This window comes from Equus caballus, chromosome 6 (genome assembly GCF_041296265.1).
Source record: "Equus caballus isolate H_3958 breed thoroughbred chromosome 6, TB-T2T, whole genome shotgun sequence".
Taxonomy (NCBI): domain Eukaryota; kingdom Metazoa; phylum Chordata; class Mammalia; order Perissodactyla; family Equidae; genus Equus; species Equus caballus.
Genome location: NC_091689.1, coordinates 42,014,810 through 42,031,108, shown reverse-complemented (window position 1 = coordinate 42,031,108; position 16,299 = coordinate 42,014,810). Strand labels below are relative to the sequence as shown.

Sequence of the window (16,299 nt, the reverse complement as noted above, 5' to 3'; positions counted from 1 at the left end):
TCATGGCCAGACATTTCTCCCTTTTGTTCAAGAGCATATTTTGAAATTATTTTAATTTATCAGGATTCAGGAGAAGGAAAAATTCCTCTTTCTTGTCTTCCGCACAGAATAAGACTTCTGACGGAGTTTGCCTGGTAACCAGGGAGAAAACCGCCTTTCCAGCTCAGAAGAGGAGTGAGCGGAGGCTGCGGCTCCTGCACAGGGACCTGCAGTCTTGGGGAGTTGCTCTGGCTGCACTGGGGGCTTTCCTCCAGCCGGGCATGAGGATGACACTCTCTGAAACATTAGGAGCTTGATTTCAGTGTGGAGGTCTCGGGATTGGTTCTGTGTCCCTGCCACCCTGCACTGTGACTGGGTCCGTTTTGCTCTGGACTTCCCAAGCCGTGGGAAATTTATCATGGAGATTGACAAACACATTTTTGAGGAGGGGCAATTCCGCATTTTCCTTGAGGGCCAGAATTGAAATCTCATCACTCCTACCCACCTTCTATCTCCCCTGCATCCCCCACCCCCAAGGCATTATTTCTCCCCCAAGCTAGAGACACAATGAAAAAAGACACTGACTATTCGGGAGATAAGGGTTCACAAAGGACTGCCCCAAAGTGATATGGTGGAAACAGGGATACCATCTCCAAAAAAACTTTTTTACTTTCATCTCCAGGAACCGTGGAGAAAGTAGATCACACAGAAGCATGCTGAGCCTTAGGGCTGAGAAGACTCGCTGAGCAGAGCTCGGCAGGAAGAACCGGAGAGACCTAGGGACAGAGACCCTCGGGAGAAAGAATTAAGGCTGGCAGGGGAAGGCTGCGTTAATTGATCTGAGAAAAAAGATGAGCAGCTGCGGATTCTTTTAAAAGGTTATGGAATTTTCTGATAAAGTCTTGGATACATCATTGCATTAATCTTCAGTGACTACTTAAAAAGCATTTTTAAGGGAGAAAAGTATGAAGAAAAATTCACACAAGAGAAACAGCTAGCTACAGGACTAAATAGTAAAAATTGACCCAAAAAAAGTGAGACAGAGATGGATTTGCCAGAAGCTGCTTTTGCCAGATCCTCACTTCCAGGAGTGAGAAGAGAAGAAACCAAATGCTGATCCGGCTCCTGGCGTGGTCCTGGCGTCGTCATGGGGCTGCTGTTTCACGTGTAGTTAACCCAGGCCTTGCACTCCCTGGAAGGTTTGCATCCACCCTCTCCCTTCACACCAGCCCCAGCTACCCTCAGGTAGTTATCCCATGTGGCTGTCTCTGTGCCTAAATTTTCCAACATCCGCTTAAGGCAGAGGTTTCTTTTTGAGTATGAGGTCCCTTTTTTAAGCCCCCCAAAAAAGTCATGTGCTCCATGAAACTATTGCTGTACTTTCCACTGAGAAAATATATAAAGATCCCCTCACACCATTAGGTATTAATAAGACTTTTTCTCATTTAAAAATGTTTTTTGCGGGCCGGCCCCGTGGCCGAGTGGTTAAGTTCGAGCTCTCCGCTTCGCCAGCTCAGGGTTTCAAGGTTCGAATCCTGGGCACGGACATGGCACCACTCATCAAGCCATGCTGAGGTGGCGTCCCACATGCCACAACTGGAAGGACCCACAACTAAAAATACACAACTATGTACTGGGGGGCTTTGGGGAGAAAAAGGAAAAATAAAATCTTTTAAAAAAACTTTTTAAAATGTTTTCTGTTATGTAATGTAGCATACACAGAAAATGCAGAGCATATATGCACAACCTAGTAAATTATCATGAAGTGAACCACTGCGTACCCCTTACCCAGGTTGAGAAACAGAATATTACTGGTACTCCAGAAATTCCTTTGTGTCTTGTGCTCCTCACAATCCCTTCCTTCTACCCTTGAGGAAACCACTCTCCTGACCTATACAGTAATCATTTCCTTGCTTTTCTTTATGGCTTAATCACCTATGTACGAATCCCTAAACAATATAGTTTTGCTGTAAATAGAATCATAATGTATGTATTCTTTTGTGACTTGCTTCTTCTCAACATTATGTTTGTAAGATTCATGTATGTTGTTGCACATATCTGTAATTCATTCATTTTCATTACTGCCTAATATTTCAGTGCATTCATATATCACAACCGGTGCATCCATTTTTTTTTTTTTAAGGAAGATTAGCCTTGAGCTAACTGCTGCCAATCCTCCTCTTTTTGCTGAGGAAGACTGGCCCTGAGCTAACATCCGTGCCCATCTTCCTCTACTCTATATGTGGAACGCCTACGACAGCATGGCGTGCCAAGCGCTGCCATGTCTGCACCCGGGATCCGAACCAGCCCAGCCCGGGCTGCCAAAGTGGAATGTGCGCACTTAACCACTGCGCCAGCATGGTCCGTCCATTGTTGATGGCTGTGTGTGCTGTTCCCAGTCTGAGACTGTTAACAGCGCTGCTCTTCTTGGCGTGTGTCCTGGGGTACATGTGGACAGATTTCTCCAGGAGAGTGGAATTGCTTTATCATCAGGACACTTTTTAAAAAATCTCACAGCTTTATTGAGATGTAATTCACATACCATATGATGCATCTGTTTAAAGTGTACAATGTTTAATGTTTTTTAATATATTCCTAGAGCTATCACCTCAATAATCAGTAACTTTTAAATGAATTAGTATTTTATTAATGACAAGCGTCTACACACATGTAGACCATCAGAGTAGAAGTAGGTGGACATATTTATTCATTCTAGAGAGTGCTTGGCTTGCATATGTTCTGTGGTTCTGTGGCCCCCAGAGGTCTTTAGCCTTTAGGTGAGGAACCACTGGCCTTGGGCATTGACATACAGAAACTTGCCATTAAAAAATATATATGTTACTTGAAAGATTTAGTGCTTTAATTTACTACATATTACCATGGATGGATTTATGACGTTGGTTCTCAAATTTTCATGGGCATCAGAAGCACCTGGAAGCCTTGTTAAAACAGGTTGCTGGGCACTTCCTCAGAGTTTCAGGTTCAGTAGGTCTGAGTGGACTTTGAGAATTTGTATATCTAATCAGTTTCCAAGTGATAATGATGCTGTTAGTCTGGGGACCATATTTTGAGAAACCTAGTAGCTGACTGTTACCTTGGAAATTAGAGAACTGAGTATGGAAGGAATTCATTCAATCATTTCAGTAGATAAGAGTGCAACAAAAGACACATTTGTTGGAAGGAAAAGAAGGCAATTAGCAGACTTTTGTAGTGGCTCAGAGTATGGCAGTAGAAATGAAGAGTAGGGAATAAAGTTTAAAAATACTATAGAGACACAATCAAGAGGCCTTGACAATTGATTTGACATAGAGGGTAAAGGAGAGAGAGGAGTCAAAATGACACCAAGATTTTAGACCTGGATCAAGGAAGACAATTGGAGGACAGAGAGTAAGCAGGATTGCCAGGAAAGAGTGTAATCAATCAGTATCTTAACTTCTGTCCTTCTTGGCTGCCTAGGAAGATTTACTCAGCCATGATTTCATGGTCAAAAGATGTCTGATCTCCAAAGCCTTTGGCCCCATTTCTGCAATGTTGCCCCCAGAAACTAGAAGCATGTGATCATGAGAGATTCCCTGGGCCGCTGATATTGAATGCTCAGTGGGAATTTGATATCAGATTTCAGAGGGACTACATGAATTTAATGAATGGGAATGATTCTGAGAACATTGGAAATTATCTAAGTCCTCCTTTATCGCAATCTCTCTCCTACCCTTCCAAAACCATCTTGAAATTTTCTCTCTTTGACCAAACCACATCTCTATGTGAAATCCTTCTTGCTCTTTTCCCTCTACCTAAAGCCAACACATTCTCAATCCCACATCTTGCTACGTTCGCTCCCGTGGACTCCTCAGGCACTCGCCTGTCCTGCCTTTCGGAGTAGGTGTTTCACGTTTCCCCCTCAAGGAGACCAGAGCCCTCAAGGAGCAGCAGCTTCAGCATTTTTACAGTGTCTTATAAGAAGCAGCATTAGGAGCTGAGTGGTACTTAGGAGCTGAGTGCTACTTTTGCTCTTTGAGGAAAAGTAGAGACAAAGCTGGAACTTGGAATCTCCAAGATCTCAATTAGCAGCTGACAGTAGATTCTCAAATAAAGGGATGCATCAGTAGAAGCGGCTTTTTCGCTGGTCAATGGGCTAGGCCATATGGAAACTGGAGGGACTCCTTTGTCTCTATGAGAGGCTGGACTTAGTAGCCTGCCTCCTATTTCCTTGAGAGCCAAGGAAGGCTTTTCTTTTCTTTCAATCAACTAATATTTATCTAGAACCTACTAGGTACCCTTGTACACTCTTCTAACTACTGGAGAGAAAATGGTGAACAAGACCATTTGCAGAGCTTATGAGGAAAGAAACAAAAACACAGATAAACAGATTAGCATGCCAGATTATGCCACATTATATTGAATGTTGTGACAAAAACATGCAAGAAGCTAGGAAGAGAATGATGGAGGTGGGGGCCTTCTTTGAATGGGATGGTCAGGAAGGTTTCTCTGAAGGTGTGACCTCAAGGACAAAGGAGCCTGATCTGCACAGAGAGAGGGGAAACTATTCCCAGAAGTCAGCAAGGCACCAAGGGGAGATACAGGATGAGGGGTGAGTAAGGAAATATATATGGGCAGTTGGGGTTTCTGGACTGTAAAGTGAAAGCCAGAGCCGGGTGGAAAGATTGGCAGGGGTCAGATTTTGAAGGGCCTTGTATAATGTGGTGAGGAGTTTTCACTTCATCCTTTATGAGATGGGGAAACTTTGAAGAGTTTTAAGCACCGAAGTCACATGGTCAAATTTGAGTTTTAAAAAGAGCTCCTTGGTAGCTGTATTCATTGAAAGGTAATACAATTTTATGCTGTCACAGTAGGGTCTTCTCTTGCTGAGGACGTAGTCCTTTGGTCAATTTCTCTGTTATGAGTGATCTAAAACTTCTTTCTACTTTCTCCCCAAACTTTGCATTTCTTCGCGTAACCCCTCTGCTGCTTCCGTCTGCCACTGTCTCCCCCGAGCCCTCACACCACACCAGGGTCCGTCTTCCTACACCTTTATCTCTTGGCCTTTATCCCCAAATAAACATGAACGCCAGCTCTCTAAAACTATGATTCCATTTTAATTTCTCCAGCTTTAAGCAGCTTGACCTATTAAGAAGTTTGGCTTTTTTCCCCCCACAAGACTGTGTGTGTTTATACTAGTAACTTTGCAATCAGCAAAGTTTTTATAAACAAATGCTTTTTATGAATATTTCTTTTTGTGCTGCTTCCTATAAACCAGGATGTTGTTTTCTGACAGTGTTCCTCTTCACAGCCTTCCTAATGGGGCAATGGTGAAAAGAAGCAAAGCAAAACGGTTCTCTGCTTATGTTCCAGAGTCAGAGAGGAGCTACCAAGCATGTGATAGATTTACCTGTGTCTGGGAAAGAGTAGAAAGATCTGTATTCCAAACCAGGGTCTACCATTCACTTGCTGTATGAGCAAGTTATTTAACCTCTTTACACCTTAGTGTCCTTCTATTCAAAGTGAGGACAATAATGGCATATACCACATAGAATTTTAGTGAAGATAAGATGAGAAAAATGGATGGAAAACACTTGTCTCAGTGCGTGTGGTAGGGTGCTCAATAAATGTTCACTAATATGAGGTCTTGCCGCTGGTTGTCAACCAAGAGCCATTTATTATTGCCTAGTAAAACTATGCTAGGCCCAGTGGGGCATGGAGAGAAAGTAGGAGAGAGAAGTTTGCACCTTCAGGAAACTTTGGGTCTAGTGGAGAAGTAAGAAATCCATGCAGTAACAAGGCAGCATGTCTGGGATAGGGCAGTATAGACTAGATCCCTGTGCTCGTGAATGCTAAGGAAATCCCAAGTAAATAGAAAAATTCTCATGGTGTTGCATTAATCAAGGACAGTTTTACAGAGGAAATGAACCTTGAGCACGGACCTGAAAGGAGTTTAACGTTTGGATTGCAGAAGAGGAGAAGCATCTCTGGGAAGAGGATCAGAATGAGGTCTTGTGGGGGAAAGCAAGGCTTGTTCTACGGATGAGTAGGAGACTGTAAAAGAGATCCCATAGTGGGAAATTCAGGAAAAGAATGACAGGGAAAATGAGGCCAAGGTGGGAAGATTGGAATGGTTAAAGAACCAGGAACCACTATAAGTTTTCAAACAGGAGTATTATGATATACACATAGTATTTTAGGAAAAATGGTGTGGGAGCTATGTGGGTGAGACCACAAAGAGCTGTTCTGCTGTTCAGGTACAAAGAGGCTGAGCACTTGAAAACGAGGAAGGAAATGAATGAACTTGACGTGCATTTGAAGAGATGTTTGTGAAGTGTTTTGAGATCCATTAGGAGTCTTTCTCTGCTCTTTATAGTGGTGGAAATGAAGTCACCAACAGGAGCCAAGGCTCCGGATTACAGCTCTGTCACTCCTGCTCCTCCTCCTCCTGACCCCACCCCTCAGAAATCATCAAGCAAGAGGCCGATACTTGACAGCAATGCAGCCAGGAGTTCACAAAGGGAAGCATTCCCTTTCCAAAGGCTGCTAAGGTGGTCTACCTTGCTATGCCAGGAATGTTAACAAAATTGCAAATGTATTTTTAAATTGCACATTCACCAGCTCCACACTGGGTCACACAGTAAGAAGGAGTCAGTGGCAAGCATGAAAAGGCTCCCACCAAGGTTCTTGGTTATTTCTCGGTAGGTTTCTAGGTGTGAGGGTGCCTGTCTGGGGTGAGGGGACAGGTATGGGATGTGACACCGTTTCCTGTGTGACTCATAGCTGCTTGAGTCCTTGGGCTCTGGGGGAAGTCAGTTCTGAACATACCAGTGTGGTGGTTCTTATAAGCAGCCAGTGACCTTTGCAAGCCCTTGTCTGTGGGTCGGGGTTTTCATCTCAGGCACTGTCTGAAGGGTGTGTGGAAAGCACAAATTTGCTAGGGTCTCAGCTCCACTTGTCCAGGTCTCTCTACCTGCTCTCCTGTCTCTGGGCAGATGGCCACACCTCCTGAGGGAATGAAAATTGGTGATTGAGTCCAACGAGAAAAAGGAAGAGAACCTAGAGTTCCTATTTCCAAATGTGGGCCCCTTTGGTTGTGCTGGTAAAGTGGGGCGAGGCAGTCTCAGGTAAGGGCTTGGACTTGCCGCGGAAGTCTGGGATACGCAGAGAGTTCCACCCCTGCTGCTCCCATCTCCACTGTGGTTTGGAGAGCGACAGGTGGGCAGATGTTTCAGAGTATGGCTTTCCCCCGGGCCCTAAATAATGAAAACTACTCCCCTTCTTCTTCTTTTTTTTTTTTTTTAAAGATTGGCACCTGAGCTAACAACCGTTGCCAATCTTCTTTTTTATTTTTTTCCGCTTTTTCTCCCCACATCCCCCCAGTACATAGTTGCATATTTTAGTTGTAGATCCTTCTAGTTGTGCTATGTGGGATGCCGCCTCAGCATGGCCGGATGAGCCGTGCCATGTCTGCTCCCAGGATCTGAACCCGGGAAACCCTGGGCCGCTGAAGCGGAGCACGCGAACTTAACCACTCGGCCACGGGGCCTGCCCCAACTCCCCTTATTTGTGACTTTCATGTCCGCTTGATTTCTCCTCGTAGTATTCACTGGACCTGACATATTATGTATTTATTTGTGCACTGCCATATCCCTGGCACTTAGAGCAGAAACTGACACATCCTAGGCCCCCAACACATGTTTGATTCATGAATTTATTGAATGAATGAACCACTGAGTGAGGAATCGGAGCAGAGCAGATGTCTGACCCGCTCTTTCTGGCCTCTGGAGGGGTCCTGATGGGGAATGCTGCATCTTCTGGCCCCCTGACCTTCCAGTCACGACCAGAGAAGAAAGACCCTGGGTCCCCTCCTCCTGAACTGTGTTTGGTGTGTGTGAAATGACCCTTCTTGCAGGAAGAGGGGACTTTAGTTCTCTGAGGAAATCTGTAGTTATTAGAAAGGCAGCAGAAGGAACTCTGTCTTTCGGGTACGTGCTAGCTCTTTCTTCCTACACAAAGGAGAGCCTCCCCTGGTTAAGACCTGCCATAAAATTCACCAGTGACCCACAAACAGTGCTTTCGATGCGTCCTGCTCATTACGACCAAACCGTCAGTCCCCACACAGTTTCTTCTGCCCCAGCCAGGTTGAGGTAAGAAGTTTTCATTCTGCCCACAGAATGAAGCCAGTCACCAAACATTCACCTTTCTTCCTCACAGCCCTCACGAGGAAAGCGAAGAATAGAAGCGAGGGCAGAAGGCTGCCCGCCTGGGTTCTGTGACCCCCGAGGGCTGGCTCATGTCTGTCTGTCAGGAGACAGAGCATCCTCAGGGCTTGTCAGTTGGTGGGGGGAGGGGGTTCAATTTCAGGTGCCACACATCTGGAAGGCAGAGAAAGAAGCCACCGCCTGTGCCAGAGTCTTTTTTTTCTTTTTTACGTTTTTAAAATACATTTTGAATTAGCTGAGTTTGATGGAAAGCACAGGGTGGTGGAAGAGCTGCGGAGAGGGACTCCCGTCTCCGTTTATGTTATAAGGCACGAGGGGCGGGATCAGCAACTCTTAGGGAGGTTTGGCCTTAGCTCGCCTGTCCGCCTGTCACCGGGGAGTCAAAGCCACAGTGACTGTTAGCAGGCACTGACTCGTGTCCTTGGCTCAGAAACAGTGGCCCCTCAACGTGGCCTCAGTTGAACCTAGGACTTGCAGAGCCAGAAATTTCACAGGAGCCAGATGAAAGGGCGTGACCGAAGTGAGAGATGCTGGTGTGAGGGGGGATCCATGGGGAGAAGTGTCACCAGTTGAGGGAAAGAACTCAGCTATCTGGTGGAAACGTGTGAGGATATATGGTGGGGTGAGGAGTAGGGGTCTGCAGGAGGGGTGGTGGTGGGGATGGGCATGCGGACGGGTGGGAGGGAGATAGACCACAGGGCATAGGGGCAGGTCATACTCTTCAGTCCCCAAGAAGGACTGGTAGGTGGAGTTGAGGATGTTTGGACAAGGAAACTCTTTGAAGCTTTTCTCTCGTCCTCCTTACTCTGGACCTGGTCCCCTCCCCTCCATAAAGCCATTAGCTTCTGGGGCCAGCCCTATCTCTGCTCCATCTCTCTTGGTTCCAGTCGGTGCATTCACAGACCTCCTGCCCTGAGGGACGGGGAGGATTTATGGGGGGTAGAGGGAGGAGGAGGCGGGGGCATCCTTTGGAGGAGGAGAGGTCTGTTAGGAAAGTTGGGTGTGGGGAGCAGTTAGTCGGCCTGGCTAGAGGCCGGATCATTTCCGAGCTGGCTCTGCATGACAAAGGGAAAGGAGCAAGTTTCTTCTTTGATCTGCCCCCTGCCGGCCCCACACACCTGCCTGTTGGTGCCCCTGCCCCAGCTGAGACCTCAAGAAGAAAAACCAAAAGGGGGTGGGGAACAGGCTGTGACCCAGCTTCCCTGGATCCTGCTCAGGCGACCTTCCTCTCTTGGTGGCCTCAGGACAAAAATATCTCCTAGGCTGATGACCCAAATCACCTGCCGCCCCCTCCCGGAGAGCCTGGAAACCCAGAAGCGTGGGAGCAGCGCGGTGAGATGGGGTGGGGGCAGCTTGGAGCACGTGTGTGAGTGTGTGTCTGCGTGTGTAAGGTTGGTGGGGCTAAGGGGTCGTGGGAAGAAGACTCACGGGGGATGTGGGGTCAAGCCCTGGATGGGAGGCTAGTGAAGAAATGAGGTGGGAGTGAGTAGGAGGAGGCATGTTTTTATAGACTTGCTCTAGGATCCAGAAGCATGGATTTTCCATGTTTTCCAGGGTTTGAGGAGAGGTGTTCTTTGGGGGATACAGGCAGAGGTGTTAGTTACGAAAAGCATATGGCGGAGCTCTCGAGCTCCCAGGCAAGGCGTGGTTGCTTCTGGAAGACGCATCCTCGGCAGAGACCTTTGATGCAAGGGTTGCAGAGCAGGAGCTGGCCGCGTCCCCACTACTGCTGTCCGTGCTGCTGGGAAAGGGGCTTGCGGCCACCCCTGAAGGGCCACAGAGCACAGAGGAGAGGAGGGGCCATCTCAGAAGGCAGAGCTCAGCACCAGAGGTTTAGGGGCGGCACTTTGCTCTATGCCTGCTGCATTTTTCAGAGAAGTTGCCTTGAGAAGGTGGAAAGTGCTCGTCCTTCTCCCTACTATTACCTGGTAAACAAGAGCTGGGATTGGGGAAGCTTGCTCAGAGTGAGATGGGTGCAGATGGAGAGGGAGGGCTCCTGTCTGGTTGTAGGTAAATCCAACTCACAAAAGACAGCCTGATGCTCAGAGAGAGAGAGACATCTCTGGCTGGAGTGAGAGGCAAAGGGAGGAGAGGATAGGATGGTCCTCGTTTGTTTGGATGTTCTGGAAGAAGGGCAGGTGTGCGTGGCAACAGCCAAAGCAGCTTCCTAAGTGCTGTGTGGAGCGCACTCTGCTCTTGAAATGATTTGTTTTCATTCCTCTTCTCTCGTTTCTCAGCTCATTGTTTCCTTTGGAATTAGGTCCCAAGTAAAGTTCCCACAGATTTGGGTAAGAGTCGTAAAGGCAACCCTGTGGTGAGAAGAGGAGGTGGGAGATGGAGGTCGAAAAGAGGCTGAATTTCTTTGGGGGAGCAGAACTTGCCGTTAGAATCCTGGAGCCCACGCTCCTCTCTCTTGGTCACCCCTTATCTGCTGCATTTCCACACTGATTCTCCCTGCACTTCTATTTTCTCCAGGGAGCCCTGTTTTGGAAGCCGTTCATCCCCGGGGTCTTCCGTTCCCCAGGGCCCTGGGGAGGGCTGAGGCCGACCATGCCCAGCCTGCTGCTGCTCGCCGCCGCCCTGCTCTCCAGCTGGGCTCAGCTTCCGGCCGAAGCCAGCTCCTGGTGGTGAGTGAGAGGGGCTGCAGTCCTCCTGTCCAACCTGCGCCTCCTTTGGTAATTGAAATGTGGAGAAGCGGTCACTACTTTATTCAGAGGAATCCTAAGGACCTCTTTCATCCCCGGGAAAATAGGACAGCTCTTTTTCTCTCTGAAGCCCCCAGAGGTAAAGCTTCCCCGAGGATACAGGATTCGTTCGTTTGGCTTCTTCTCTGATTCTGTCCGTGTCCTGCTTTTCCTAGGCCTTCCTCCATCCTCATGGGTTGTTAGAAATAGCTCTTTTGTTGCTATTGGATCAATAAGAATACTGATATCCTTTTGTTTTTTGCTGGTAGGGGCAAGGAAAGTAGAATTCCTATTAGAAGTCTGAAGACCAGATGAGGGATTTTCAGGATCGTGCATGGCTTTCTTTTATGTTTCTAAGACTGTCATTGCCAAGTCAACGTGGAAATGGCGGGCGCTCACCACTTGTTTTGCATGGTCTGTCCCCTGCTCACATTTTTACTCAGATGGCAACTCTACAGCCTTCTTCTCTAACTTGCCATTTTATTATATTTGCTAGATGATGAGCAAAGGGAGAAGCCCTGAACTGATAAAGAGTGGGCTAGGGGATGTGTGGGCAAGATACGGAAGTGAAAACATTTAGAAGATATTGAGATGTATGTAAATTGAACTGTATTTTAAAGGCGTAAGGGGAGTTGTGTCTAAAGGAATTGATTGCTTTCCACCACCTGTCCTGCCCTCGGGCCAAAGTGAACTGACCCCTCCTACTGCTGGAATAAGGCCTGCGCTCTCCTGGGGAGGTTTGCTGTTTCTGCCCTCGGCCTCAAATGAATATCCTGCTCTATCTATCGCCTTCTCTGCCTGCCCCCCATTCCTTAAGACCCAGTTCACACTCTGGCCATCTCCTTAAAAAAGCTTCGCCTCAGCTGTAAGAGCCTTTTCCCTTTCTGATCACTGTGGATCCAGAAGCTCAAGTCTGTCTTAGGCATTTGACATCTCACATGTCATCTGTGTTCATGCCTCAGTTTCCCTACAATGCCCTTTGAAGGCAGGGACTGTTTTTAATAATTTTCCTTTCCAAGCCCTTAGTACAGGGCCTTCTACATAGAAAGCACTGGGTAAATGTGTCGAATGCGTGACTAACAGCTGCACACAGGCGTCTGCTCACTCCTTGGCCTTTTTCCTCTTTCTGGATTGTTGCTGTAGGTCGTTAGCTATGAACCCGGTGCAGAGACCCGAGATGTTTATCATCGGTGCCCAGCCTGTGTGCAGCCAGCTTCCTGGGCTCTCCCCTGGCCAGAGAAAGTTGTGCCAATTGTACCAGGAGCACATGGCCTACATAGGGGAGGGAGCCAAGACGGGCATCAAGGAGTGCCAGTACCAGTTCCGGCAAAGGCGGTGGAACTGCAGCACTGTGGACAACACGTCTGTCTTTGGGAGAGTCATGCAGATAGGTAAGAGGCCAGCAAGACAGGGCTTGGCAAAAGGAACCGTGCTCACCTGGCCTGGGTGCAGGGACGCTGTCTCAGGACTGGGACAGGGAGAGCCCGTGCGAGTGTCCCAGTGGGTTCTCTCGAGCCTTGGAAGTGGTGTGCAAGGAGAGAGGGAGATGCATACAGGAAGCAGTCTTAGATAACGCGTGAACCGCACAACCGGGCGCTCAGCTGGCTCCTTGCCTCCAGCTCGAGCCGTGTGGGGCACCCTGCATGTGACTCATTCGGGCTGGGCTCGGAACATCTGAGCTGCGTTAGAGTGGAATAGGAAACCCTCCCACCACTACTACCCTTCGTCTCTTTTGAGAGCCTTGGGCAGAGAACCGAAAATTGCAGCCCTGAGTAGGATTTTTGCCTCTTCCCCTTGGACCCTGAGAGAGGGAGAAACTTTGGGCCAAATTGGTGATAGCTGTCATTAACCCAACCCTGATCCAGTCCTGGCTTTTTCATTTGAAAGGGGATGTGTGTGAAAGTGGGGGAAGGGTCAGACTGGAGAAGAAAGCCTCTTCCCAAATTCTAGTCCTTTCCCCTCTCGCACTCCTTGTCTAGGATTCTTTGGCTACCCTCTTGCTTAGATGGAGGTGTGATCTGGGGTCTAATTGTTTTGGGTCCTTTTGAAATGCAATCCTTGCCTCCCTGGCAAGAAATTGAGAAATCCGGCCCCATTCTACTGGGTCTTATTCCCAGGGCCATAAAAGGAAGGTGTTAGAGCACTGTATTCCCTGTCTCACATTCTCCCAGAACAGCTTCCCCTCCAAAGGCGGCATTCTGTGGTTATCTAAGGCTGGGGCTTTCCCAAAGTACGATGTAGCTGGGGGTGTGGGGGACTTGGAGATCCCGTGCCCCTCTGTTATGCAGGACACTTGGGTGGCCCCTCCCTGCCCCTGCCTCCTACTGAGAAGCAGCACCAGGGGAAAGGATGCAGAACCTCACTTCTCTTCCTTCCTTCAGTGCCAAGTCAAGGTCCATTAAAGGAATGCTCATTCTTCCTGGGCAACTTCCCAAAAGGATGGACTTGGGGATTCCTTGGGATTTGTTCATAATTTATCAATTCTTCTCTGATATACTTAGTATCTGTCTTCCTCATAAAAGTCTTGGTCAGCAGCACTCCCTGCCCTGGGTTTCAGGTGAGGAAACGAGGGTGGCCCAGCTGTAGACACAGGCATCTCCCAGTCGCTTTAAGGGAACTACTATGTATTTGGGACCTTATGTATGCCTGATGTTGGCTAGATCCTTTTCATGTGTTATTTTGTTTGAGTGAAGACCAAAAGGTGAGGCTTTCCTTTAGGAAAGAGAGGGGTGGTTGGGGCAGAAACTTGCTGGGTACAGATTTGCCTGGTGGAGTGGCTTGTGGGAGAGATCCCACCAGTCTCCCTGTACCCTATTCTGTTACAGATGCAACCCTTCTCCTTGCCTTATTTCCACCGTTCCATTTTGTAGCTTCCCTGCAGGCTATGCTACCTGGGAAGCTGTCCTCCATTCCTCCCCCTGGGCCCAGCTGGCTCCTGGTGAGTCCTCTCACTGCTATCTTGCGTATGACTTCTGGAAGATTCCTTCCTTCTTTGAAGCTGCCGCCAAAGTCCACCACCAGAGGGCAGCAGAGCCGGTTAGAGGGAGCCATTGGCACTTCACCCAGCCTGGGCCCAGGGGAACATGGGGGCACCTTCCTGGTAGTTGGGCTACCATGGAACAGAAGGCATGAGATTGTCCTGCTGTCTCCTTGTAGGGGAAGCTGCAAGATCTCTCGCATAGCTCCATGGCTGCTGGTTTATTAGCCTGTATCCTTGAGATGGTTTGAATTTCCACTCTGAATTGTTTCCCGTATAAAGAAGCCCCCTGCATTGCTTATCCATTCCAAAACCCTGAGTTGTCTCTTGCTTGCTGAGAACAGCACTAGTATTCTGTACCAGAGACCCAGATGCTGCCTCGGCAAGGCAGAGCTGCTTGCATGCCTTGCCTGGTGATGCCCGCAACCCACAGAGGCAGACAGAGTGACTAAGAGGCAGCTAATTCACGTGAGGACAGACTGGATCCCAACAACGGTGAGAGGCTAGGACCATAGGGCATATAACGTCTGCAATATTATGCTCAGCTCCAGGAACATTATTTTAAGAGGCAATTCTGAGAGGGGTGCTTCAGCTCTGAAAAGCATGTTTGCTAAAGAATGGTAGAAGAAATCAGACATATGAAGCTCGGAAAAGAGAAAACAGAAAAGGTATATTAGTTGTTTTCAAATACTGAAGGGCTCTCAGATGGCAAAGGGATGAGACAGCATGGCTCCAGCAGGCGGAGTCAGAGGAAGGTATATTTCAGCTTAAAATAAAGGCAATTAGAGTCATTTAAAAAAAGGTGGAATGGTACCCCAACCTGATCTCTGAGGAATGTTGTAAAAGGACTGCTGACAGTGGCTGGAATGTAGATCTAGGCTGCAGCTTCAGAGGCTCCTTCCTGTCCCAGGATGCCAGGTCATGAGTCCCTGAGTCCTCCTCCCTAAGAGCCTCTTGGCCATCTTGCCCTCTCGGGAGCTCACCCCCATCATCTGGCTCTTGACCTGACAGATCCCTGGTCTCTAGCTGTGGTTCAGCACTGGCTCAAATGTCCGTCCTGATGGCTGAATCATGAGTGTGACTTCCTGCGTCACCTGGGTTTTTCTTGTGCTGCTTCTAGTCCACATCTGACCAGAAGCTGACCCCTGGTTAACTGAGAAAAGCTGACTTGCCCAGTGTGGTCTGGTTGTAGATGTCGCTGTGTCGCACCTAGATAATCAAAAAGTAGGTAAGGTGGGAGATCTCTCTAGACCTATTACTGATTGCAGACTGCTTCCCTCTCCGCCTGCCAAGACAGGGTTGTGGGTGTCTACTTCTGACCATGGAGACGCAGGAGAGGAGGCCACGGGGAGCAGAAGACTCTGGCTGGTTTAGTAGCTGAGATCAGGATTGAATCTGCGTTTCCCACTAAGAACCACTCCCTTCCCTCCATACCCTAGTCCATATGAGTATTGTTTATTATTTCCTATAACAGCTTTATTGAAATATAATTCACGTGCCATACAATTCACCATTTTAAAGTGCACAGTTCGGTGTATATTCACGAGATCATGCAACCATCACCACTTTCTGGTTCCAGCACATTTTCATAACCCTATAAAGAAATTGCATACCCATTACTAGGCACTCTCCGTCTCTCCCCACTCCTCCCCACACCCTAGGCAACCACTAATCTTTCTGTCTCTATGAATTTTCATGTTATCAAAGTGATATAAACAGGATCAGACAATACGTGGCCTTTGTATTTGGTTCAATACAGATACAAAATGCTAAGTGGCTCACTGAGCATAATTATTTCAAGCTTCACCCATGTTGTAGCATGTGCCAAGACTTTACTACTTGTTATGCCTGAATAATATTCCATTGTATGGATAATACCACTTTTTATTTACCCATCCATCTGCTGATGGACAATATGGGTTGTTTCCACGTTTTGGCTATTATCAAATAATGCTCCAATAAACATTCATGTGTAAGTTTTTGTGTGGATATATGTTTTCGTTTATCTTGGATTTGTTCTTAGGAGTGGAATTGCTGGGTCATGTGGTGATTCCATGTTTAACCTTTTGAGGAGCTTCCAGACTGTTCTCTGAAGCAGCTGCACCAGTTAATGTTCTCACCAGCAGGACGTGAGGGGTCCAGTTTTTCCATATCCTTACCAACTTATCATGTACATTTTTGATTATAGCCATCCTCATGGGTGTGAGGTCGTGTCTCATTATGATTTTGCTTTGAATTTCCCTGGTGGCTCAGTAGTATTTTTTATAAACACTTTTATTGAAGTAGAACACACATCATATGAGCTTTTAAGCAGCTCACCACAGCAATAAAGAGGAACACAGTTCAGATTTTCTCCTGGAAATGATCAGGATATTCAGAGAGACCCTGCTGAGTGTCCTGTAGATGTGGTTCCCTAGTGCTCTCCAACGAGGAGGCAGCGTTCACCAGAGGGAAACAG

The 16,299-nt window shown here is 47.7% G+C and overlaps 1 protein-coding gene across 8 annotated transcripts in view; it reads left to right on the top strand.

Annotated features, from left to right (window-relative positions):
* The window catches only part of WNT5B (Wnt family member 5B), a 97,768-nt gene that overhangs the window by 73,988 nt on the left and 7,481 nt on the right, over positions 1-16,299 (top strand). For 7 of the 8 annotated variants that reach the window (XM_023642901.2, XM_070270780.1, XM_070270781.1 and 4 more), the window contains 2 exons: positions 10,656-10,807; positions 12,008-12,255. In XM_023642901.2, the coding sequence (XP_023498669.1) occupies positions 10,731-10,807; positions 12,008-12,255 (325 nt within the window). In that variant the 5' untranslated portion in view covers positions 10,656-10,730. Of the gene's footprint in view, positions 1-9,200; positions 9,513-10,655; positions 10,808-12,007; positions 12,256-16,299 lie in introns of those variants that run through there. The other variant, XM_070270776.1, reaches the window with a different exon arrangement.